The sequence below is a fragment of the Oncorhynchus nerka genome, linkage group LG11, assembly GCF_034236695.1.
Source record: "Oncorhynchus nerka isolate Pitt River linkage group LG11, Oner_Uvic_2.0, whole genome shotgun sequence".
Classification (NCBI taxonomy): domain Eukaryota; kingdom Metazoa; phylum Chordata; class Actinopteri; order Salmoniformes; family Salmonidae; genus Oncorhynchus; species Oncorhynchus nerka.
Window position 1 is genome coordinate 58,458,142 of NC_088406.1, and position 25,285 is coordinate 58,483,426.

General features: G+C 40.5%; 2 protein-coding genes across 5 annotated transcripts in view; both read right to left on the reverse strand.

Annotated features, from left to right (window-relative positions):
* usp53b (ubiquitin specific peptidase 53b) overlaps positions 1 to 12,053 on the reverse strand; it is a 53,264-nt gene extending 41,211 nt beyond the window's left edge. The window contains 7 exon segments of the mRNA XM_029673421.2: positions 3,908 to 3,990; positions 4,660 to 4,773; positions 6,950 to 7,084; positions 7,507 to 7,599; positions 7,856 to 8,031; positions 8,293 to 8,483; positions 9,241 to 12,053. Of these exon segments, the coding sequence (XP_029529281.2) occupies positions 3,908 to 3,990; positions 4,660 to 4,773; positions 6,950 to 7,084; positions 7,507 to 7,599; positions 7,856 to 8,031; positions 8,293 to 8,359 (668 nt within the window). The 5' untranslated portion in view covers positions 8,360 to 8,483; positions 9,241 to 12,053.
* A 2,004-nt stretch (positions 12,054 to 14,057) lies between these two features.
* myoz2b (myozenin 2b) lies at positions 14,058 to 23,938 on the reverse strand. 4 transcript variants are annotated; one of them, XM_029673427.2, is made up of 6 exons: positions 23,753 to 23,938; positions 22,383 to 22,505; positions 20,503 to 20,669; positions 16,783 to 16,885; positions 15,180 to 15,363; positions 14,058 to 14,774 (listed from the first exon to the last, which is right to left on the reverse strand). In XM_029673427.2, exons 2-6 carry the CDS (start codon positions 22,462 to 22,464, stop codon positions 14,543 to 14,545), a joined length of 768 nt encoding a protein of 255 aa, XP_029529287.1. In that variant the 5' UTR covers positions 22,465 to 22,505; positions 23,753 to 23,938; the 3' UTR covers positions 14,058 to 14,542. The 4 variants fall into 4 exon arrangements, with proteins under 4 accessions (XP_029529287.1, XP_029529286.1, XP_064880763.1 ...); XM_029673426.2 differs by having other exon boundaries at positions 23,795 to 23,937; XM_065024691.1 differs by lacking the exon at positions 22,383 to 22,505.
* Positions 23,939 to 25,285: the final 1,347 nt, after the last annotated feature.

The following is a 25,285-nucleotide window of genomic DNA, read 5'->3' on the forward strand; positions in this document are numbered from 1 at the left end:
TGCCCGTGTTCAAGGCTTTGGGGGGGTACCTGGTAGGTTCATTGATAATTTGTGTGAGATTGAGGGCATCAAGTTTAGATTGTAGGATGGCTGGGGTGTTAAGCATGTTCTAGTTTAGGTCGCCTAGCAGCACGAGCTCTGAAGATAGATGGGGGGCAATCAGTTCACATATGGTGTCCAGAGCACAGCTGGGGGCAGAGGGTGGTCTATAGCAGGCGGCAAACGGTGAGAGACTTGTTTTTAGAGAGGTGGATTTTTAAAAGTAGAAGTTCAAATTGTTTGGGTACAGACCTGGATAGTAGGACAGAACTCTGCAGGCTATCTTTGCAGTAGATTCCAACACCGCCCCCTTTGGCAGTTCTATCTTGTCTGAAAATGTTGTAGTTTGGAATTAAAATTTCAGAATTTTTGGTGGTCTTCCTAAGCCAGGATTCAGACACAGCTAGAACATCCGGGTTGGCAGAGTGTGCTAAAGCAGTGAATAGAACAAACTTAGGGAGGAAGCTTCTAATGTTAACATGCATGAAACCAAGGCTATTACGGTTACAGAAGTCATCAAAAGAGAGCGCCTGGGGAATAGGAGTGGAGCTAGGCACTGCAGGGCCTGGATTCACCTCTACATCGCCAGAGGAACATAGGAGGAGAAGAATAAGGGTGCGGCTAAAAGCAATAAGAATTGGTCGTCTAGAACGTCTGGAACAGAGAGTAAAAGGAGGTTTCTGGGGGCGATAAAATAGCATCAAGGTATAATGTACAGACAAAGGTCTGGTAGGATGTGAATACAGTGGAGGTAAACCTAGGTATTGAGTGATGAAGAGAGAGATATTGTCTCTAGAAACATCATTGAAACCAGGAGATGTCATAGCATGTGTGGGTGGTGGAACTAATAAATTGGATAAGGTATAGTGAGCAGGACTAGAGGCTCTACAGTGAAATAAGCCAATAAACACTAACCAGAACAGCAATGGACAAGACATATTGACATTAAGGAGAGGCATCCTTAGTCGAGTGATCAAAAGGGTCCAGTGAGTGGAGAGGTTGGTTGGGGGTCACGGCGATTTAAACAGCTAGCCAGGCCATCGGTAGCAAGCTAGCATAGGATGGAGGTCTGTTGTTAGCCACCTCTTGCGTTCCGTCAGTAGATTAGTGAGGTTCCGTGTGGTAGAGGGGATTAATCCAAATCACACACAAAAAATTAAAAATAAAATAAACATTAGATATAGTTATAGAGGCCCAAGAAGAAACATAATAATAATACAAATAAATAAATTGTCCGATTGTCTATTCTGAGAGCAGCCGGTAAGACAGCTAACGGTTAGCAGGCCGCAGATGGGCGTCCAGGTAACGTCGCGACGGAGGAGCCAGCCGGATCTCCTTCGGGTAGATAACGTCGGCAGTCCAGTTGTGAAGGCCCGGTGGGGCTCCGCGTAGGCAGTAAAACGGGTCCGGATAGGTGACTGCAGCCCAGGAGTGATTGATGGAACTCAGGAGTGATTGACGGAGCTGGCTAGCTCCGGAGTAATTGATGTTTGCTCCGGAATCGATGAAAGCAGATAGTCACACGGATAGCAGCTAGCTAGCTGTGAGATCCGGGTATGAATGTCCAGAGAGCAGTTGAAATCCAGGGACATGGAGAGAAAAATTGGTCAGGTATGTTCCGTTCCGAGCCGCGTTGCGCCGTACAAAACTGGCGATAGATTTTCGAGCTAAAGGATAGCTGATGACCACAAACCGTGGTTAGCTGAATACCAACGATTTGCCAGTAAAGAAGCTAACTAGCTTCTGAACTAGCTTCTGGATTAGCTTCTGGGCTAGCTTCTGGATAGCTCCTGGCTAGCTTCTGGCTAGTTTCTGGCTAGCTTCTTGGAGTTTCTGGCTAGCTTCTTGGAGTTTCTGGCTAGCTTCTTGGAGGATTGCAGATTTGAGGTAAATAATACTTATTTATAAATATAAATTGGTGAGGCGGGTTGCAGGAGAGTGTTTTGAAGATGAGTTGATGGAAAATAAAAATAAAATGTACGTGAAAAAAGTTGTAAATATATATATATACAGGACACGACAAGACGAGGACAAAAGACGTCTGAACTGCTATGCCATCTCGGATAAATGGATAGCCATTTAGACAAGTTACCTTCGCATTCTTGGGCACAGGGAATATGGGGGTCTGCTTGAAACATGCATTTATTACAGACTGGGTCAGGGAGAGGTTGATATCAATGAAAACACCAGACAGCTGGTCAGAACATGCTCTGACTAAGCATCCTGGTAATCCATCTGGCCCCGCGGCCTTGTAAATGTTAACCTGTTTAAAGGTTTGACTCACATCGGCTGCGGAGAGCGAGATCACACAGTTGTCCAGAACTACTTCTGCACTCATGCATGGTTCAGTGTTGCTTGCCTCGAAGCGTGCATAGACGGCATTTAGCTTGTCTGCTAGGCTTGTGTCACAATCTGTGATAATTTGCAAGCATTGCTACATCCGACGAGTGTCAGAGCCGGCGTAGTAGGATTCGATACTAGTCTTGTATTGACGTTTTGCCTGTTTGATGGCTCCTAGAAGGTCTTAGTGGGATGTCTTATAAGCGTCCGCATCAGTAGCTTGCTCCCTGAAAGCAGCAGCTCTTGCCTTTAGCTCAGTGAGGATGTTGCCCTTAACCCATGGCTTCTGGTTGGGATATGTACTGTACGTATGGTCACTGTGGGGACGATGTCTTCGAGGCAATAATTAATAAAGCCAGTGACTGATGTGGTAAACTCCTCAACATTATCAGATGAATCCCGGAACATATTCCAGTCTGTGCTTGCAAAACAGTTCTGTAGCTTAGCATTCCCTTCATCAGACCACTTCCGTATTTAGTGCATCACTGGTACTTCCTGTTTGAGTTTTTTCTTGTAAGCAGGAATCAGGGGGATAGAGTTATGGTCAGATTTGCCAAAGGGAAGGTGAGGGAAACGCCTTGTACAGATTTCTGTGTGTAGAGTAAAGGTGATCTAGAGTTGTGTTGCCTCTAGTTGCACAGGTGACATGATGGTAAAAAAAGTGCCCCCCCTGGAAAAACGCCCCCTCTGGATGAGAATTTTCTTGTTTGCTTATGGCCCTATACACCTCGTTGAGTGTGGTCTAGTGCCAGCATCAGTTTGTGGTGGTAAATAGACAGCTATCAAAAATCTAGATGATAACACTCTTGGTAAATAGTATGGTGTGCAGCTTATCATGAGGTATTCTAACTCAGGTGAGCAAAAATCTGCCACTTTCTTAACATTAGAGATTGATCACCAACCGTTGTTAATAAAGAGACACACCCCTCCCCTCTCATCTTACCCGAAGCTGCCGTCTGATCTTGATGGTGCATGGAAAATCCAGCGAGGTGTATATTATCCAAGTTCTTGTTCAGTCACGACTTCGAGAAACATAGGATATTACGGTTCTTCAGGTTCCATTGATAGGATAGTCTCGAACGGAGCTCGTCCAGTTTGTTATCTAGTGATTGTACGTTCGCCTACAAAACAGAGGGCAATGACGTTCTAGCTGCTCGCTGACATAGCTTAATCATGACTCTGCCTCGCTTGCCTCTCTTTCTCCCGCCTCTTCCTCTTTCGAATCCCGGCGATCAGGGCCTGGTACCGGGGTAAGCATAATGTCCAGAGTTGCCGACTCGTTGTAGTAGAACTTTTCATCCAAATCGAGGTTAGTGATCGCTGTTCTGATGTTCAGAAGCTGTTTTCGGTCACAGGAAATGCTGATGGTGGTGGAAATAAGTTAAGATCAGCGTAAAAAAAACACAAAATATTAGGAGCCCGTAAGACGGCAGCTATCCACTGCAGCGCCATCTCACCAGAGAATCCGATTTTGGCTTAGAGCAAAGATTCAGTTCAGTTTGACAAGTTTCTTAGAGGAAGTACTTACCATAGGGCTGTGGTGGAAACATAATGCACTAGCTCTGTGAAAGGAAGGGGGTCCGAGGAGGCGCCACAACTACGACATACAAACTGTAGGGGGAGAAAAACAAGTTTCATGTCAAATTAAAATAACAGAATAACTATAGAGAAAGTTGAAATTGGAAATCCGACGATATGTGTATAGGCCTTATCAGATTGGCCTTCGGGTCATCTATATACAGTATATTTGACAAAATCTCATTGATGCTTTAAAAAAAAAAAACATCTTCCCTTAGCTGTGTATGTTTGCTGTGTGTACCGGTATGCTTTTATTTATGCATGTATATGTCTTTCTTAAGTGGCGTAAGAATTACCCTTCGGGGACAATAAAGATCTATTGAATTGACTTGGTTTAATAATATTTTTTGTTGTTAGTGAGTATCTCACTATTGGGTAACACTTTACTTAAGGCATACAGTATTATTACTTGTTACAAGCATGTATAAGTCCTTATAACTGTTTTATAAAGGAACTTATAAAATGCTACATCTTTTTATGTGGAAATGTATCAACTGAAAATGGCTGAAAATAGCAGTTTCATTATAAGATGAAAACACATTATAAACACTTCATAAATACTGATGGCAAGGTTTATAATGCATTATATACGTATCATAATGCATTATACCTATATCCCTTAAGTAGAGTGTTATCCAATAGTCTGTATGTCTCTCCTTTTCCCTCTTCCCAATCAACAGTGGAATAAATACATCACATTACCTGTTCATAAAGTGTCATGGCAAACTTCTGGTGGGTAATGCAGGACTTGGATGTGCAGGCCTCAGTCGCTGTGTCAGAAACTATGTGCAGGTGAATTCTCTCCAGAATGTTCTCCTTGTGCACCAAGAATGAAACAAAACGAGGTCAGACATCTGAAGTCAGTTCCTGTTAAGAGTTTTCCATGACATCCTTAGCATCTGTAGCCCAAACTATCCTGATACACATATCTGTGAGTAAAAACACAACAGTGTACACTGAGCATACAAAACATTAAGAACACCTTCCTAATATTGAGTTGCACTTGTAGGCCGTGCCTCAATTCGTCAGACCATGGACTATAAGGTGTCGAAAGCATTCCACAGGGATGATGGTCCACGTTGACTCCAATTCTTCCCACAGTTGTGTCAAGTTTGCTGGATGTCCTTTGGGTGGTGGACCATTCTCGATACACGCGGCAAACTGTTGAGCGTGAAAAACCTAGCAGTGATGCAGTTATTGACACACTCAAACCGGTGCGCCTGGCACCTACTACCACACACCGTTCAAAGGCACTTCAATCTTCTGTCTTGGCCATTCACCCTCTGAAGGGGACACATCTGTCCATAATGAAGCAAGGCTCTGCCTTCTTAACAATACTAAAGGCAGATCCTACAAGCCATAGTTTTGTCGCACCTGGACTACTGTTCAGTCGTGTGGTCAGGTGCCACAAAGAGGGACTTAGGAAAATTACAATTGGCTCAGAACAGGGCAGCACGGCTGGCCCTTAAATGTACACGGGGAGCTAACATTAATGATATGCATGTCAATCTCTCATGGTTCAAAGTGGAGGAGAGATTGACTTCATCACTACTGGTTTTTGTAAGAGGTGTTGACAAGCTGAATGCACCGAGCTGTTTAAACTACTCCAGTAGTACAAAGCTCGGACACCCATGCATACCTCGCAAGAGATGTCTTCACAATCCCCAAGTCCAGAACAGACTATGGGAGGTGCACAGTACTACATAGAGCCATGACTACATTGAACTATATTCCACATTAGGTAACTGATGCAAGCAGTAGAATCAGATTTTTTTTAAAGATAAAAAAACATCTTATGGAACAACGGGGAGTGTGAAGAGACACACACACACACACACAGGTACAGACACACGCATATGCACACAGGCACTAGCACACGCACTCCCCACACACGTACATTGTAATATTGTTGTATGGTGGTATTATACATTTTGTATTGTAGATATGTAGTGGTGGTATATATGATGTACTGTTTTATCTATGTGTAATGTAAGTGCTGTAATGTGCTTGGACCCCAGGAAGACCCCTTTGCAGCAGCTAATGGGGATCCCTAATAAATACAAATACAAATACATACACAATCCATGTCCCAATTGTCTCAAAGCTTCTTTAACCTGTCTCCTCCCCTTTATCTACACTGATTGAAGTGGTGACATCAATAAGGGATCATAGTTTTCACCTGTTCAGTCTATGTCATGGAAAGAGCAGGTTTTCCTAACGTTTGGTACACTCAGTGTATATTAAATAGTTTATCTCGGCACTATCCATTTAAAATGACTGTTCACTGATATATTATGTTGAATTTGAATGACTATCAATGGCCATGCTAATGCTAACATGCAAAGTAAGCATACAGAAATATTAAACAAGTACTTCAATCCTGATTCAGTGGTGAACTATTAATATACTGTGCAAGAATTCACATTTCAACTATGTAATCAATGAAACAATGTTAACAGAGTTGACCAAAAAGAAACTAAATTGCTCAAAATTTGAAATGTATTTTTTTTGCAGCATAGGAGAAATGTCATCTTGTCTTACACCTGGCGTCTTCCTGGGTTGTTATGGTCTTCAGCTAAGATGGTACCATTGGACAGCTCTGGGAGAATCCCCAAATATCTCAGTTGGAGCTATAACCTTGTCTGTGCTAAGCAGAAAATACCCTCTGACCTCCTAGCTTCTGTTCTTTTAGCTCAGTGTTTCCCAAACCTCTCCTTAAAGTACCCCCAGCCGTTTGCCCTTATTTGATTTATTCCAGAACTATCACAGCTGACTTAACTGGTTAAGTGACTAGTTGAATCAGGTGTATTTGTACTGGAATACATAGAGTAGGCTGGGTTAGGGTTGCAAAATTACTTTTGGGAAAGTTACTGGAATTTAGCAAATTTAAGGGGTACCAAAGGAGAGTTTTGGGAAACTACTTTAGTTCAATAAAAAAGGCTGATATGACATTGCGACCGCTAAAAAAGAAAGCGCTACAGTTCTGACTTACAAAGCACTCTGCAGCGTCGTCCATGTGGCCTAGTTGGAAGCGTTGCTCGTCCTTAAAGGTTTCGGCAAGGGCGTGGCGCAGGCTATCTGAAGGCAACGCTCGCTCTCGGCTCTCCTGGAACTGGCTGAAAATACTCTGCAGGGGGAAAATGCATCGTGGAGAATTACTTAGTACTGTAAGTTGCCTTACTTATCAAGTCACTAAGGGCCGGTTTCCTGGACCCAGAAAGAATGTTCAATGCAGTCCAGGATTAGTCTTAATTCTAGATGTGGAACACTGCCGACTAGGCACAGACGTCAATTTTACATCTATTTCATGTTGGATCAACGTTATGTTATTGAAATGATGTGGAAACGATATTGATTCAACCAGTGTGTTCCCAGTTGGTGGGTTTAAAATATCTACAAATATCAATGGCTATTTTTGTTTAAATAGAAACATAATAACTATTCTACATTTTAATGAGTGGTATGGTGAACTTGGACATCTTGTGATCTCTTGAATAAGTCATCAAACTAGGTGGAAGATGTATTGTGATGATGATATTATATACAAACCTTTAAAGCGCAGAAAATGCAGGCATCCCCTAGACAAAAATGACCAGGAAGCTGTCTCAAACTCCTCCTGAAAATGTCCAACTGCCATAGCACCTGTTCCGGTGAAATGACAGACAGGTCATATTCAAATCACATTTATATGTGTATTAATCTAACAAAATCTGTAACATAAAATGTTATTACAGTTTTAGTCCTACATGAAGTTCTACATGAAACGTAGACCTAGGTCTTACTTAAAACATGGATCCATCTTAATTCAGTAGTAATCTTGCCCCTTAGCCTTCCTTAGGAAATAAGCTATGTTTAAACTATTGCATAAACCTGCATATTGACAAGGTTTAGCACTCACCTGTACGGCACTGTTGAGGAAGCAGCTATTCTGGCCTGGTTCGTTCAGCAGGCCTTTGGTGAGAGCCAGAGACAACATGCTCCCAGGCTGATAGGACTTCCCCAGACCCCCACCACCACCAACACCTCCAGGCTTTTTGAAGAGTTTGACCCATGCCAGAGAGTTAGAGCCTGACCCTGGAGGGAGAGTAGTCACCAGTTGTTTTTATGTTCTAATAGCAATGGGATATACAAATGTGGCTCTTGGACCAGGAGTTTAAGACCCCTGTTATGAGATATATCCATAGAAAACACTTTAATCATACAATACATCCTGAGGGGTAAGTCCTTATGTGTCCATGCAAATCTTAGAGAGGAAATAGCACTTGGCCACTGGTTATGATCATACATTGGGTTAGGTAGGATTTAGTGACTTGTGTGATGGGAGCTGTTGTTTACCTTCTCCGGAGAGTGGGGGAGGTTTGCCACAGCTGGACATACTGGGAAGAGGGAGCTGGCAGGCCATGGGACCAATCCATTACATCCCTGCCTCGCACTTCCAAAGAGATCCATTGAAGTCATTCCCAGGCTCATCCATAGGGAAGCTTTGGAATAGCACTATTGTACATTGAATGACAATGGGACCAAGTCTAAAGAGAGATGGGACAAATCGTTGGCTTTAAAAACAAACGTTGGGCAATGACGGCACAAACAGCACAAAGCATCATTCTGTTACCAAACTTTGCATCTGCTCTGTTCTACAAGTAAATGTGCTTTTGTAAAAAAAAAAAACATGCAGGAATTGTTAAAACTAGTAGTCATTGGTTTTTGTTTGAAATACATTTTAAAGTGAAAAATCTGGTTCTCAATGTCACTCTGTTACCGTTGCATTGCCCTAATATTTAATAGCAGTGAGTTACCACTTAAGTTCTCATGTATCTAACTTGAATATTTTCCCTGTGTTCATTTTCAAATAGATTTTTTGAACAGATTAGGGACAGATACAAATTAACAGTTGCAACAGTTTTTCAGTAAAATACATCATAGTTTAAGCCAATTGTCAATGCTATTTGTGAAACAATTTCCTGATTTCCCATGGATCCCCTTACTGGTGCTTGGTCCCCGCTCTGGCCCCCCATTAAAATACTTCTCAGAATCGCCCCTGCTATTATGTTGCGTTACTGCCATTGTTTTATCCTATGCCTTAATACATTGTTTATGACCTTCTCAAAGTGTTATGATTTTATTTTGCATACACCTAAATAGAATCTTGATGATGATAGTTATATGAGTGACTATAGATACTAGATACTAGTGACCATGGAGACTAGGCCTACAGTTGCAATGGCTTCTCTGTGTTGTGATTGATGTGAGCTGGGTGGACAATGTTGGAACTGTATAACTTACTTGGACACTGAATCAACAGTCAGTTCACAGGCCGTAGCTGCATTTTCAAGTCACAGGTTGTCACAGCACTGAAAAATACAGTTCACCCTGGCATTTCATCAAATTATTTAATCACTTTAGGACTGTGTGAAGGTCTGGATACTCCCCATACCAAAACAGCACATATAGTTTGCTAACTAGGCCAATGAGGCTCCCTGCAGGGTTGGGGTCAATATGAATGGAAGTCAGTCGATTCTGGAAGTAAACTGACATTCCAAGCGAATAATTGAAAAAAGGGCATCTATTTACAATGACTTCTCAATTAACTGAAAAGTAGAAGATACACTACATGGCCAAAAGTATGTGGACACCTGCTCGTCGAACATCTCATTCCAAAATCATGGGCATCAATATGGAGTTGGTCCCCTCTTTCCTGCTATAACAGCCTCCACTCTTCTGGAAAGGCTTTCAACTAGATGTTGGAACATTGCTGCGGGGACTTGATTCCATTCAGCCACAAGAGCATTAGTGAGGTTGGGCACTGATGTTGGGCGAATCTGACGGATTCAACAGTTATCGTGCTGACGTTGCTTCCAGAGGCAGTTTGGAACGCTGTAGTGAGAATTGCAACGGAGGACAGATGATTTTTACATGCTTCAGCACTCTGAGGTCCCATTCTTTGAGCTTGTGTCGCTACCACTTTGCTGCTGAGACGTTGTTGCTCCTAGATGTTTCCACTTCATAATAACAACACTTACAGTTGACCAAGGCAGCTCTAGCATGAAATAAATTTGACCAACCGACTTGTTGGAAAGGTGGCATCCTATGACGGTGCCACGTTGAAACTCATTGAGCTCTTCAGTAAGGCCATTCTTTTTTGTATTTTTTATTTAACCTTAATTTAACTAGGCAAGCCAGTTAAGAACAAATTCGGGGACGGGGGCTGGGATTAATAATACAATTAATTAAATAAAAATATAGGACAAAACACACATCACGACAAGAAATTCTTCTGCCAATGTTTGTCTATGGAGATTGCATTCCTGTCTGCTCGATGTTATACATCTGTCAGCAACGGGTGTGGACGAAATAGCCGAATCCACTCATTTGAAGGGGTGTCCACACACTTTTGTATATATAGTGTATTTAAAAAAAAAAAATTAAATCACTGTTTTTATTTTATTTTATTTAAATCACTTCCTGAATTGACTGCCTTCAATTCAAATTCACCCAAACATTACAGACAGGACAGGTTGTTGATCTTGTTGCTGAGCTGTGATGCTGCCGAGTCATGATGTTTTCCAGGAATCCACAGAATTAATTCCATATGAAGTAGGATTAGGCCTCGGCCAAGTAATAAGCCTAATAGCCTACAGGTAGGTAACCCAGAAGCACATTACAAAACCTTAGGTTGCTCTTATAGGAGTGTAATAACACTGTAATTGCACTTTATTCTACATCGAACTCCATCTCTATCACTATGTGATTGTAAAGCATTACTAAAATAATATGTTATTACAATGTTGTTATTGTAGTAATTACAGTGTTAATACACAGGTATAAGAGCAAAAATAATGGAAGTGTTACCTGTAAAGCTATTCTCAACCTCTTCTCTAAGAGTTGGCTATGGACTATCACTTTAATGTTTCTAATCCATAAAGACACTGCTATAAAACACATCATATTTTATATTCTATAATATTTTCTGGGTCCAACCAGCCACATTTTTCTTGAAAGATGGTTATCCTCCTCCTGTCTGACAATGTAGTCAGATCTCAGATGTGCCATGGAAACAATGAGCAGGATGAATTATACCTCCCATTAATACTGTATCTGTGTCCCAAATGGCACCCTATTCCCTTTGAAGTTCTCTACTTTTGACCAGGACCCATACAGAACTATATGGGGGAATAGGGTGCCATTTGGGACGCAACCCCATAGGTCCTACTAATAGCAAGTAGCCCTGTATTAAGACATATAAATCCCAACCCAAATTGCTCTACAAACCTACTTCAGGGATCATACAAGAGCTAGAGGCAATAGCGCCAGCATTCCATCTGATATTGTTTCATAACTACCTAGATGTTAGGGGCTAGAGGATGTTTGCTTCTGGACAGGGCTGCAGCTTGGTTTGAAAAAGCTATAAGCCCTGTCCAGAAACAACCTGTTAGGCACTAATGCAGATCTGAAAGGTTTGGATAAGAATAAGCAACATGACAGATACATTCCTTTAGGAATGCATGAAATTAGATGTGTTTTTTTGTGAACTAATCCTTTCACATTCTGTTTGCCATCACTGACTTAAGCATAATATCTAACTGCATCTGTAGTTGACCCATGTTTGTCCTTATTTTTGCTATTTGCAAATAATATGTTTTTGCTTGTAAAAATGAAATATTTACAAAATGTGCCAGATGTTTACTGGATACACTAGATACACTGCCTTCAATTCGAATTGAGCCCAACCCTGGTGTCCAGGCTAGTTATCCAGCCCATGTTGTGACCAAAAAGTGGTACAGTATACATGTGAACCTGAATAATCACAAGCAAATAGACATGAACAAATATTATTCAATGTGTTTATCTGCACATGTGGTGTATTCTTCAAATAGAAAAAGGATGCTTATCAAAGCCCTATAATTATAACCTTCATATGATTTAATTTAGCCGAAAATTCTCCATCCTTGCATGCACTGTATTAATCGAAATAGCGAGGGGTTTACACGAACATGAGGGACTTTTCTACCACGCATAGGGCTACTTCAGATGCCATTGCATATCGTGCAATTTACACCTGTTTAGGACGCATGCGTGTTATGGGGGAACCGCTTTATTTACCGCAACTCGCATCACTGCATCACAGAAAAACATACCCGTTCGATACAAAATGTCATAACACACATGCAATACTCACCGTATCTCGTCGATAATATTTGGCAGATATAATAGATCTCCCAAAGCAGCTTAGTTGTCAACATTAGATTGCCACAAGTTTTGTCCCGTAAAAATCCTATAAGCAAAAATGACTGCAATAGACTACACAGACACGCTCGTGGATGTCAGGTAGTACTGGTGGATGGAATCTGTGGGCAAATGCAGTATTAAGGCCTGCATAGCTACAATAAATTGCTACGTTAGTGCAGTGATACAATTCCAACCCGCATTTTAACCGTCATACCCGAAGACTTTTTAGCTCTTGTCTTATTCTAGCCTGACAATTTTCTTGCTGTTTTGACGTTTTCGGTTCAACAGCGGAATTCATTTCGGGAAATAAATCCAGCAGCGGTCTATGCCTGAATGTCATCCGCAGATTAGTGATGTTTTGAGAGTTGCGAGGTCAAAATCCGCCCCTAGTGTACAGTAGCCTAATGCAATTCCAAAAGAGAAATTTCGGCCGCATGGGCGCATTTGATGGCAAATTGCTTGTCTCGCAGAGCAGACAAGCATTCGGCGTTTGGTTTGTCCCATTTGAGGTGAGACTAGAAATCACATGACTCCAAAAACTGTTTCACAATAATGCTGACTGCTGCATGTAACGTGGCAATATTCTGGGTTTACTATATTAAGCTATGCTTTGACGTTTGCAATTATAAAATGCAATTATCTGAAGACCATGGTCCTTGTCATCCAAGTAAAGTCATATCTTATTTTTAAAAATCATGACAGCTTTGACAGAAACAGGAAGTGTCGTTGTAATTATAAATGCCAACATAAGACATGGGCTTTTTTTTGTGTAGGTAAAATTAATTATGCGGGAAATGGTGGTGGAAATGCCTTTATAGATAAATATTGATATAATTACGTTCATATATGATATATGATGATATGGTGAGTGGTCCTCACACTACGAATAGGGAAACCACACAGTTTATTAGGCTACAGATGAAATAAGTTATGATGAACTTCACAGGGTGGTGAAAGTGCACAGAGGGTCTTATTCTGGTGACATGATGATGCTTGACTGCCATTTTTTGACTGCCATTTGACAAATAAAAATATTCTCGCTCTTATCCATAATAATCTGATCATGTAGACTAGCCTACCCGCACTGTATATGCGAGCTGTTGGGTAGAGCGCAGACGCCAAGACCACATTTGCTCTTTAACACAACAGTTTTTGTGACAATACTATTGGTAGAGTTGAAAATGCAATGGAAACAAAATGAACTTTAGATTTTTATTTGGTACATGAAAAATTAAGCAAAAAAGCTAATTCTGTGTGCACTACCTCATCACACACTGATTTTTATCTGCAACAAGTCCGTTTGATAGAAACACACTGTACCACTGGTGGGAAAATGAACATATATTCCGTGTATTCTGGAATATCCAAATAAAAATCTGTCCCCAATTGGATACAAACCTTGCTACTGTCAAGACACTATTATTGTTATAATGTTAAAACAGCATACTTGTTTTACAATAATGACATTGGTTCTAGGTATTTTCCTCTCCTTTGAATTTGTGATTTTGGTTGTAAAAAAAGTGAAATGATTTCTGGAAGTTCTTTTGAGATGGTGTACATCTGCTGCAAAGCTATTTTTACCTTCTTTAAATGTGGTCTGTCAACGAACCCTAGCAGATAATTTACAGTGTGTGTGTGTTCGTGTGTGTGTGTGTGTGTGTGTGTGTGTGTGTGTGTGTGTAAATGGATCAGCCATCATCAACTGTTGTTGGTGTATGGTTGTTGTTCTGAGGTTGGTCATACAGTTCCTGGGTAGTAGCCCACTTACTTTTCTTTTCATTTGCAGAATTGTGTGTTTCAAGTCTGTACAGGTTCATTTGTTCCACATATCCAAACCACACATTGATTTACATAAGACAATTCATTATACAATGTCATGACAAAGAGATAGATCTTTTTTATTTGCACATCGATAAGCCCATTCTTAAAGATTAATAGGCAACATGTCTACATAATTAAAAGACAAAGATACTTTTGGATCTGATATCCAATATAAGCCAACAGATGCATTGAAGTTTCAATGTATTGCTCATGTTTTTTTCCCTCTTAGACATTTCAATAACATTTCAGCCATGTGTGCTATTTATTTACATGTTATTATCTGAATACACAATGCAAAACTAACCATCAGTATCATTACTCAGGCAAATGGCACAGAACTGAAACAGGGCAGCATGGAAGCCCCATTTTAAACCATCAGTTTGTCGTCGGTTGCACATAATCAGAAATCATGATTTAGGCTTCAGCTCCAACCCCTACATCGCAGATCAGGCAGTATGGTTAGAGGTGACAGCAGTGGATTTTGTCAGACTAGTGCTCTCTTGTCTTTCCAGGGTATTATGGGTCATCTAAAGGTCATCTAGAGGTCATCGGACTCAGGGATGGGCATAGGTTCCAGAGGCACGGTGGGCAGGATCAGTGGGATGCCATCGGATATCCATCCCTGGGCGACCCTGTTGAAGGTGGGTCTTTTCACCCCTGGGTCTTGGAGCTCAGAGTAGTTGTGGAGGTTTAGGTCGATCTCGGGCAGCTTGAACGTGATCCCGCTGCTCCGGGGGGCTTTGTCGAAACCACCAAATGGTGTGGCCACCCTGTAAATCAGATGTGGTGATACAAGGATGAATGCAAAATAAAAATGAAGATCTCTAAAGATGTGACGGTTGCGTAGAATATAGAAAGCTGGCTTTTTATAGGCTGTTATAGTAGTGCATCCATGTAACAGTGAATCTGAACTGTGTTATAAGAAAACCATTTCATTCCATGGAAATGTTTGCAAAATCAATGTCATTATATGTACTGATGATCATATCTACTGAGAGTATTATCCCAGATTTCAGATTTGCATACTTAATTAACTCAAAATCTGTCATGAGAGAAGTGCATGACTGATGCACTATGTTCAAGTAGCACGCAAATCTTTGGCTTAAATTTTGAGCTGTTGAATAGCAGTTGTCTGAAAACTCTCCTCAGAACACCTGTTTTCACATTAGCCTCACCTGTTAAAGCTCTTGTAGTCAGGAGCCTCTGGTCTGGGCTCAGGGACAGGCATCCTGATATTGAGGGTCGCGGCCAGGTTGGGGTCGTTAATGATAGCCTGCTCCCAAGGGGAATGGTAGGACTTGGGTATAGCTGTAGAGTTGAACGTCTCTGCAGGGACATCCTTCAAGGGGCCTCCATATCCTGAGACACATACCAAGAAGACAGGATCATAAGACCAACAGTGCAGTGTACAGACACTCACTTATCCTATCAACACATTAGTAGATCTGTGGGGTTGGACATAGGTGGGATACATGATTACTGGCAATTTCTTGCTTGTTGTCCTTTCACAAGAAATATAAAGAAGTACTAGGGCATTGAGAATGTATCTTGTTGTGAGAAGTTTAACCCGTAGACCAGGGTTCCCCAACTGGTGGCCTTTTTGTGTTGAATTTTCATTGTTGGACATAAAAGACTGTAAAAACAACAGGTAATCAGCTCCAACTCATTTTAATTTAAGAAATCTGTTCCCAAGTTTTCTCAAGCACTATAGAGAAACACGGGATTGTATACAAACGTAAGCAAGGTTTGAATTATTATGTTTTAGTCCAACATTATATCTGTTTGAGCTTCATGCAGTCAATTTGCAGTCTACAAATTATTTGTAATTATGTTCCGCCCCCCGACCCTCCGCTTCAGAAAAAACTGTCTCGCGGCTGAATCTAGTTGATGATCCCTGGTGTAGACTGAGCAAGGTAGCAAAGACAACAAATTAGTCCCTCAGTTGTTACCACCTTTTCATCCATGCTAATTTTATCAAGACATAACAAAAAAAAAATGTAAATTTTGGTTTAGTATTATCTGTTTTTATTGTTTGGGAAACAAAATAGGTGTCAACATGACTGTGGCAGTGCTGTTTTATTAATAGCCACTGTCATTAAATAACAGTATTAACTAGAGCAGTGGAAAAAGTGATGAAGACTCAACACAATTTGTCGATCTTTATCATCTCAAGTCTTAAAATAGTGCACTCCGTAAGTGTGCTTTCATCCTTGGTGTGAAAAGCGGGTTGGTCCATTTGACATGGGTTGACACCATGCTTGCTTCATATCAGATTCTACAAGAGTGTTCTGTTGGGATCCCCTGCTGACAATTTAACAGAGAGCAAGGCACCGCAGGGAAAGGAAATGCTTCTCATGTATCCTGCTTAAAGGCCAGAGGTCTGCTGAGTCGCTATGGGGAATAAGACTTGTCCTTAGAGGTAACATGAGCATCTACATAGGCCTTAAAAATACATTCACAACCCATTCATAAGCAGTACATAAGCAGTTCATAAATGCTAAAGTCAACAATTGCAAGACATAGCGTACATATCAATTTGTAGTTGTTGAAGAATACCATTTACTTATGAATGCGGTATGTACGAGTTATGATTGCGTTATGAAGTCCTTATGTAGTATCCCTTCAAGTGAAGCATTACTCATGTATAACACTACGTATTAATGACAAAGATATTTCAATAAGGCCTTATTATCCCCTTAAACTGTATTATTCTGCCTAATAAGCATTCATACATTTTGAAAATAACAGAAGGTATGTTTTGATGTGGTAGCTACATACCTGGTGCAATGCTTTCTGGGTTTCCTGTGGTGGGTGTGTAAGGAAGTGTTTTCGATCCCTCTTTGTTTTCGGCACTGTCTGCATTCTCAGCTAGAAGATCGCTCTGGAAAAAATGAGAAAGTATTTTGTCATTAGCTAAGCTTTCCCCTTTTGCGCAGTTCTGAACCTATCTAATTTATTAATTTGGGGATTAGCTGCACCAAATTGTTAACTTTGCGTAAATGAGGTCCACTAGGTAAATGGGTAGGGCGCTCACAGGTTTTACAAGCATGTTAGCTTAGCACACTGAGCTAAAGCTTGGGCATAACGTCAAAGCAAGATCAGCTACCGCCAAAATGTCCATCAAAAGACTTGAAATAGCAACTAGTTCATGTTTGTTTGCAATGTTGAGAATTTATGTGCAATGTTGCTCCATTTGAACAGTTGCCAAAAGTAAAAACAGTCATTTGCCCCCAGATACCCCCTGTGGACTGGCATCTAACCAATGCACACATGAACATATAATGCCTTCAGAAAGTATTCATACCTCTTGACTTATTTCACATTTTTCACAGCCTGAATTCAAAATTGATTAAATATATATTTTTCTCATACATCTACACACAATACCCTATAAAGACAAAGTGATAATATGTTTGTAGACATTGTTGCATATTTATTGTAAACAAAATTCAGAAATATCTCATTTTAAGTATTCACACCTCTGTCAATACATGATGAAATCACCTTTGGCAGCAATTACAACTGTGAGTCTTTCTGGGTAAGTCTCTAAGAGCTTTGCACACCTGGATTGTATAATATTTGCACATTATTCTTTTAAAAATTCTTCCAGCTCTGTCAAGTTGGTTTTTGATCATTGCTTGACAACCATTTTCAAGTCTTGCCATAGATGTTCAAGCTAATTAAAGTCAAACGGTAACTAGGCCAAAACTAGGCCAGGAATATTCAATGTCGTCTTGGTAAGCAACTCCAGTGTATATTTGGCCTTGTGTTTTCGGTTATTGTCTCCCAGCATCTGTTGGAAAGCAGACTGAACCAGGTCTTCCTCTAAGATTTTTCCTGTGCTTAGCTCTATTCCGTTTTTATTTTATCCTAAAAAACTCTGTAGTCCATGCCTATGACAAACATACACATGACATGATGCAGCCACCACCATGCTTGAAAATATGAAGAGTGGTACTCAGTGATGTGTTAGATTTGCCACCAAACATACAATAATGCATTGTACTCAGGACATAGGTTAAACTGCAAAATCATTGACTGAGAAATGTACTTTAAATGCCTTATTGCAAACAGAATGCATGTTTTGGAATATTTGTATTCTGTATAGGCTTCCTTCTTTTCATTATGTCATTTAGGTTAGTATTGTGGAGTAAATACAATATTGTTGATCCATCCAGTCTCCTATCACAGCCATTAAACTCTGTAAATGATTTAAAGTCACCATTGGCTCATGAGCAGTTTCCTTCCTCTCTGCAACTGAGTTAGGAAGGACACCTGTATCTTCGTACTGACTGGGTGTATTGCTACACCATCCAAAGTGAAATGAATAACTTTACCATGCAAAAAGGATAGTCTTATTATTACTTATTATGTGACTTGTTAAGCAAAATGTTACTCCTGAACTTATTTAGGCTTGCCATAATGAAGGAGTTGAAATCTTATTGACTCAAGACATTTCACCTTTTCATGTTTAAATATGTGTAAAAATTTCGAAAAACAAAATTCGACTTTGACAGTATGTGATATTGTGTGTAGGCCAGTGACAAAAAATATCGGCATTTAATCCATTTCAAATGCAGGCTATAAGCTATAACACAACAAAATGTGGAAAAAGTAAAAGGGTGTGAATATTTTCTGAAGTAACACACACACACACACACACACACACACACACACACACACACACACACACACACACACACACACACACACACACACACACACACACACACACACACACACACACACACACACACAATCAGCAAGCAACTGATAAGCAGCATAGATACTCTTGAGCAAAGTGCTCCAGGAGCCTCTGGCCAGAGTAGGTGCAGGGAAAGGGCACCAGGCACATGTTTCACCATATCTCCCATGTGTTCTAACACTTTTGTCGGGGTGCACACATCCTTAATGCAACCATTAGACACTCAGAAACGTATTTAAAATCCAGTTATCTGGTTGCAATAACGCACTTTTGGATCCAAGTAAACAATGAAACAATGTTACTGTACCCTAAATGAAAAGAATCGCAAATACTTTTTAAATCCGTAAGTCCAGAGATCCAATAACGTGATCCCAGGATTTGGACCCTCAACCCATAATGTCCAAGATACAATAATAACTGTGTGTCTGATATAATTAGGCCCGGCATTAGGGGGTGGCAGAACCGGGCATGTGTAAATAGGATTTTGGTTATAAAGTCAGTCTGAGTTTTATAAGACTGATCGTGACTGCATTACAACGTAATTTAAGTTTGGGTTTGTTTCAATCCTGTGCATATGCCAACAGCTGACAGCACAATTAATCATCAATTGGGAGTGCAGCTGCACATGACCCGATTGTAATGGCTGTGGTAAATGTGGGTTGACTCTGGATATCCCTTTGGATATTAGGGACTATCGGTAAATGGCACAATTTACATGGGACAATACCTTAAAATAGCTCCAAATTTAAATGACTTAAAAATCTCAGACCAATAATACATTGTACGAATGAATATACAAATATTGAAAGCATTTAATGAGAAAAAAGGTGTGGAACATGAAAATGTTTTCTCATTTACATGTATTGCCGGTCCCTAACTACCCCCTTAATAGGCTATCCAAAATCAAACTAATTAGGCAAAGGTTGAAAACAAGCCGGCTGAAGCTAATTGGCAAAATAACTTGTCTTACTCTTCCCACTTGCGAACACACGAGACACCGATATCAAACCACACCCTGAAACCAACTCACGTTTTAATTCTGTCATGGTCGTTAGCAATTCTTAATGAACCAAGTCTAAAACGAGGCAAAATCAGGAACTGCAGTCGTCCTTTAATAATATGTATTTTTTTCAATTCTATATAGACACAAAAAAAAAATATGGGCTGCGTGTGACTGTATGTGAGAATTTTAAAAAGTTGCATTTTTGTTATAAAAAAACACGCGCCATTGCGCTCCATTCCGTGCCTCATAGTACAATTTATACTGTCTTTACATCTACTATTACATAATGTATGTGAAATTATTTTTGATAGGCTATGGTTTAGGTGTAGCCTATGACTACATTTCGAATACACTTGTATGTCGTAGTGGGACCAATATCTACCTTGTGTTATAAGGGCTATAATGTAATACGAGTTGTGACCTTCATTCATTTCAGGTGCACCCCCATGGATTTCGTCCTAGTGCCGGTCCTGGAGTTGAGTGTAAGTCCAAAATGAAGCTGTCTTCTGAAACTCTACAAACAAGACCCTGCCTGTCACAGCTCTTTCTGCCCCAGCCTCACAGCGGTGGAACAAGCGTCCTGCAGCACTATCCATCTGACCCGTCTATCAAAGATGGCTGCTTGTGGCGTCACCCAGATGTATGATATTGGTAGTGAATGTGAGTTGTGAGGTGTGTTGTATTTTGTGGTTGTTCAAGTCTCCATATTTGCATCCACTTATTGTTTGGTCTTTGTGATAGGAGCGTGTAGATGACTAAATTACACGAATGTAAATGTAAAAGTCCTTACACTCAGCTGCACGTTTGCCTCATTTTGGATACTTTCAAAGGTGTATTTCTCCGACCTTCGCTGGCGCATTTTGAAAAGACGAGAGCCTCTGTTGGATTGCAGTGACAGCTCCTCCAGCATGATGTCTTTGGGAGTGCTAACCTTTATCCCCAGGTCCATGGTGTCCCCTGGGAAAAGGAACCAAAACAAGTTTCAGTAGATGCCTTTGACTGACTTTCCATTAAAGGATAGACTCAGCAATGTGATTTCATCTAACACGGTTGAACAACTTCCTGTTGACAGACATAAATAACAACAGAATTGAAATCTGTCCAAATCTGCCACTATTGGTTCTTTGCAATTTGTACCCACTTTTGAGATATGTCCATATTAGGATGAGCTAATAGTGCAAGATTCCCTCAAGACTTTATTAGTATGTCTTAGTTGCACAAAATGTATAGTTTCCCTAAAGATATATAGTATATATTTTGTTCTGACACTCTCCCTAAGACATACTGTACATAGCATGCATTTTTAACCATTTATGATTACAGCGAGACCTTTATCAAAGGAGAAGTTCATTCACATTATTATTCTGATATCATCTGAAGGGATAATATCAACGACATATTGTTCCTTCAAAATGCCTTTCTGCTGACAATTAGCATGCCTAAATCCAATGAATGTAGCTTCAAAACAAGATGTATAGTAAGCATCACAATGTGATAAAAGGTTGCATGTATATAATAATAATTGGTTGCCTCAATATACAGTATACTGCAATAGAGCCCTAGGACCATGCCTCAGGACTACCTGGCATGATGATGATTGCTGTCCCCAGTCCAGCTGGCCGTGCTGCTGCTCCAGTTTCAACTGTTCTGCCTGCGGCTATGGAACCCTGACCTGTTCACCGGACGTGCTATCTGTCCCAGATCTGCTGTTTTCAACTCTTTAGACAGCAGGAGCGGTAGAGATACTCTTAATGATCGGCTATGAAAAGCCAACTGACATTTACTCCTGAGGTGCTGACCTGTTGCACCCTCGACAACTACTGTGATTATTATTATTTGAACATGCTGGTCATTTATGAACATTTGAACATCTTGGCCATGTTCTGTTATAATCTCTAGCCACCGTGCTTCTACACCTGCATTGCTTGCTGTTTGGGGTTTTAGGCTGGGTTTCTGTATAGCACTTTGAGACATCAGCTGATGTAAGAAGGGATTTATAAATAAATGTGATTTGATTGATTTGATCTGAATAGTTTAGTAATCATTTGGTTTCTCAGTAATTCTACATTGTATGGTTATTAAACAAAATTGTGCATTGAGTTGATTTAGGCATGCTCTTTGGACAATGCAACCACAGCCTAGTGAATTTCCATTGATTTGCACTCAAGACTGCTAATGCTACTTGCTATTTGCAAGTTCTAGAAAGTCTAGGTGAATTATGATTGTACTCTTCAAATCTGATTGAGACAAATGCAGTCTTGCAATTTTGTATGTATTATTTCTTATTGAATTCAATTTTTATTATGTTATTGTTCTTTTTACTTATTGTATGCTGAACATGATGCTGCTTCGGTGAGCTATACCCAGACAGAATGTACTTCAGCTGTCGCAAACACTCACGGTCCCCTAAATGGCTACACACAGTTGTCCTACCCTGTCCTCCACAACTCCCCACCTCACCCGCCCCAAAATAGCACTTTCAAAAGGACAACGACAGAAGGATTTGTCGCCATAGGTAGTAAAAAAAATCTTCATTAGCTTATTTATGGCAACTGCTAGAGAAATGGCCCTGACATGTTCAACCTGGATCTGAATAACTGCCCTCCACCAGAATAAGTTTGATTCTCTTTGCTGTTGAGGCTGTCTTTGAGCCCGGGGCCCAGATCATACCATTGGCACCGTGGACCTCTCGAGAAATAGCCGCTGCATGCATCTTCCTCTCTCCAGCTGGCATTGTACAGAATTGCGACATTGTGGCTTTGGGAAGGGTGGCACACGATTTGCCCCTGGGTACTGGAAACACATAAAGGATACAGGATGTACTGTCTGTTCTACCCCAGCAGAAAATGTTTTCCCTGTTATAGTGTTGATATGAACTGAACATTAGAGAGCCAACATACTGTACTGCTATAAATAAAATAAGATTACTGTTAGTGAGGGTTTGTGGTAAAGAGTTATAGCTCACATGGCACGTGCAATACTTGTTGACCTATCGGATAACTACTGCATGTTGTTTAGACCACATTATGATATGCCATTAATGTCCTGTGAGTTAACGGTCATAAAATATTATGATGGGCCTCATGGCTGGTTTATGATAGCATTAGGTAAGCATTATGACATTTACTTCAAGGACAGGGTTTCTGTCAACCCCAAACCAAAACATTACATGGCAGGTGGCAGGTGTCATTCATTGTTTGCGCTTGAAGAGCAAAGTCAACACTTAGTTTAAAATAACCTTGCAAAGAATACTAGTTGATGCGCATTAAGGTGTCACATGGCATTCAGCATTGTGAATCATCAGTGTTGGGTGGGGGCTGAACATTGTGTCCCAGGGTAGTATGTGACACTGGAAATCCTTAACGTGATCTTGACAAAATAAATATTTTCTCTTCGGGCACAATGGCGTTTAGAGAAAAAAAAGATCAATTTCCGTGACAAATATAATAGCCTAGTTACCCTAAATCTAATTGCAGCAGTCCTAAAAAAAAATGAAGTTACCGTGCTAAAATGTAGATGTTTTTGCTTTGCAAACAAATGAAACGAAACAACAACGCCCTTTGTATTCACATCACAACTTTCACTAAACTCTCAATGTTACCCCATCATGTTCGTATCCTCTCCTATTTGCATTATGTTTCAGACATGTTGTACAACATCTTTATTCTCAATGTTATGACTAAAATGTAGATCGTTTATAGTGCTTTAAATATTTACAAGAATAAATTACGTATCGAACATGAGAAATATAATTAGAACATAGAGATGTTATTGAACACAATGTTCATAATCAGCTCTTCATACAACATAAACATAGAAACATTATTTCAGAGTGATTACAGTAGAACCTAACAATTGTATTTTGTTTGTAGCTTCTTGTTTTGTCTTCACAAAATATTAAAGAGGTTTGTTAGTAAGGGATGTGAGATATTGGTTAATACAAAGGTTATATGACTGAATACGACAGAAAATAGCATAATCAGAGTTAGTTGTTGTGAATGGTCAAAGAACAACACATTGACACTAGTATTTTGCCATACCTCGGAATCACAACTGCACACCTTGATGGGACTAGTCCATACCTGTGTGTGTGTGTCCTGTCTGTCTTTTAAACGACCTGTATCCTTGACTGGAAGGCAAGGAGGCTCAGGGGTCGACCTAGGTAGTTTTGATCCACCCTGATCTTCACACTCCCGGCCACTGAATCCAAACTGCTGGGGGGTGTCTCTGTGTCTGTTGTCAATGGAATGTAGCTTACATCAATAGGCTAAATTTAGCAGGCCAAACACTCAAAACCACTCACAAAAGCAATGGGGACGTGGGGAGGCTATCAGAGAGAGGGAGAGGATGGGGCACCTGACCTATGCCACCGGAACAACACCAAAGGAGGGCTCTCCCCTTAAGAGCGCTTGTGTTTCCTGGACCCTAGGTATGTATAGGGAAAACATGACACTGAAAGTAGTGTTGGAGGGGCGGTAGGAGGCACTCTTTCCTCTGGTCAAAAAAAAAAAAAAGAAATACCAGTCAAAAGTTTGGATTTTTCTTGATTTTTTTGTGTTCTACATTGTAGAATAATAGTGAAGACATCAAACTATGAAATAACACATATGGAATCATGTAGTAACCATAAAAGTGTTATTTGAAGTTGCCATCCTTTGCCTTGCAAAGCTTTGCACACTCTTGGCATTCTCTCAACCAGCTTCGTGAGGAATGCAGTTCCATCAGTCTTGAAGGAGTTCCCACATATACGGAGCACTTGTTGGTTGATTTTCCTTCCCCCTGAAGTCCAACTCATCTCAAACCATCTCAATTGGGTTGAGTTTGGGTGATTGTGGAGTACTAGTCATCTGATGCAGAACTCCATCACTCTCCTTCTTGTTCAGCCTAGAGGTGTGTTGGGTCATTGTCCTGTTGAAAAACAAATTATAGTCCCACTAAGCGCAAACCAGATGGGATGGAGTATTGATGCAGAATGCTATGGTAGCCATGCTGGTTAAGTGTGCCTGGAATTCTAAATCAATCACAGACAGTGTCACCTGCAAAGCACCCCCACATCATCACACCTCCTCCTCCATGCTTCACGGTGCGAACCATACATGCGGAGATCATCCGTTCACTTACTCTGCGTCTCACAAAGACACAGTGGTTGGAATTCAAAAATCTGAATCTTGGACACCAGAACAAAGGACACATTTCCACCGGTCTAATGTCCATTGCTCGTGTTTCTTGGCCCAAGCAAGGTGTGTGTGGTCCAAGTCTGTGTTTAAGGGTCTCTTTTCCAATCTTAAAAGGATAACTATTCAACACCATGGGCCAGAAAAGGTTGAATACATTGGCCATGCTGTCAATCCAGCATGACTTCTGAAGCGTTCAAAACTGAAGTCTATGGGAAACCTTAGACTTCAGTGAGTTCAAGACAACTGGATACTGGAAGGGAAAAAAGAGCTCAGACTGGGAAAATTCCAAGTTGGGAATTTGGGCCTCTTTCTAAAGCTCTGACCTGGAGATCACTGACATCATGATTAAACCTTGTTTTTTTCAGAGTTTCTGGTTATCTTGAAAGCAACATAAAT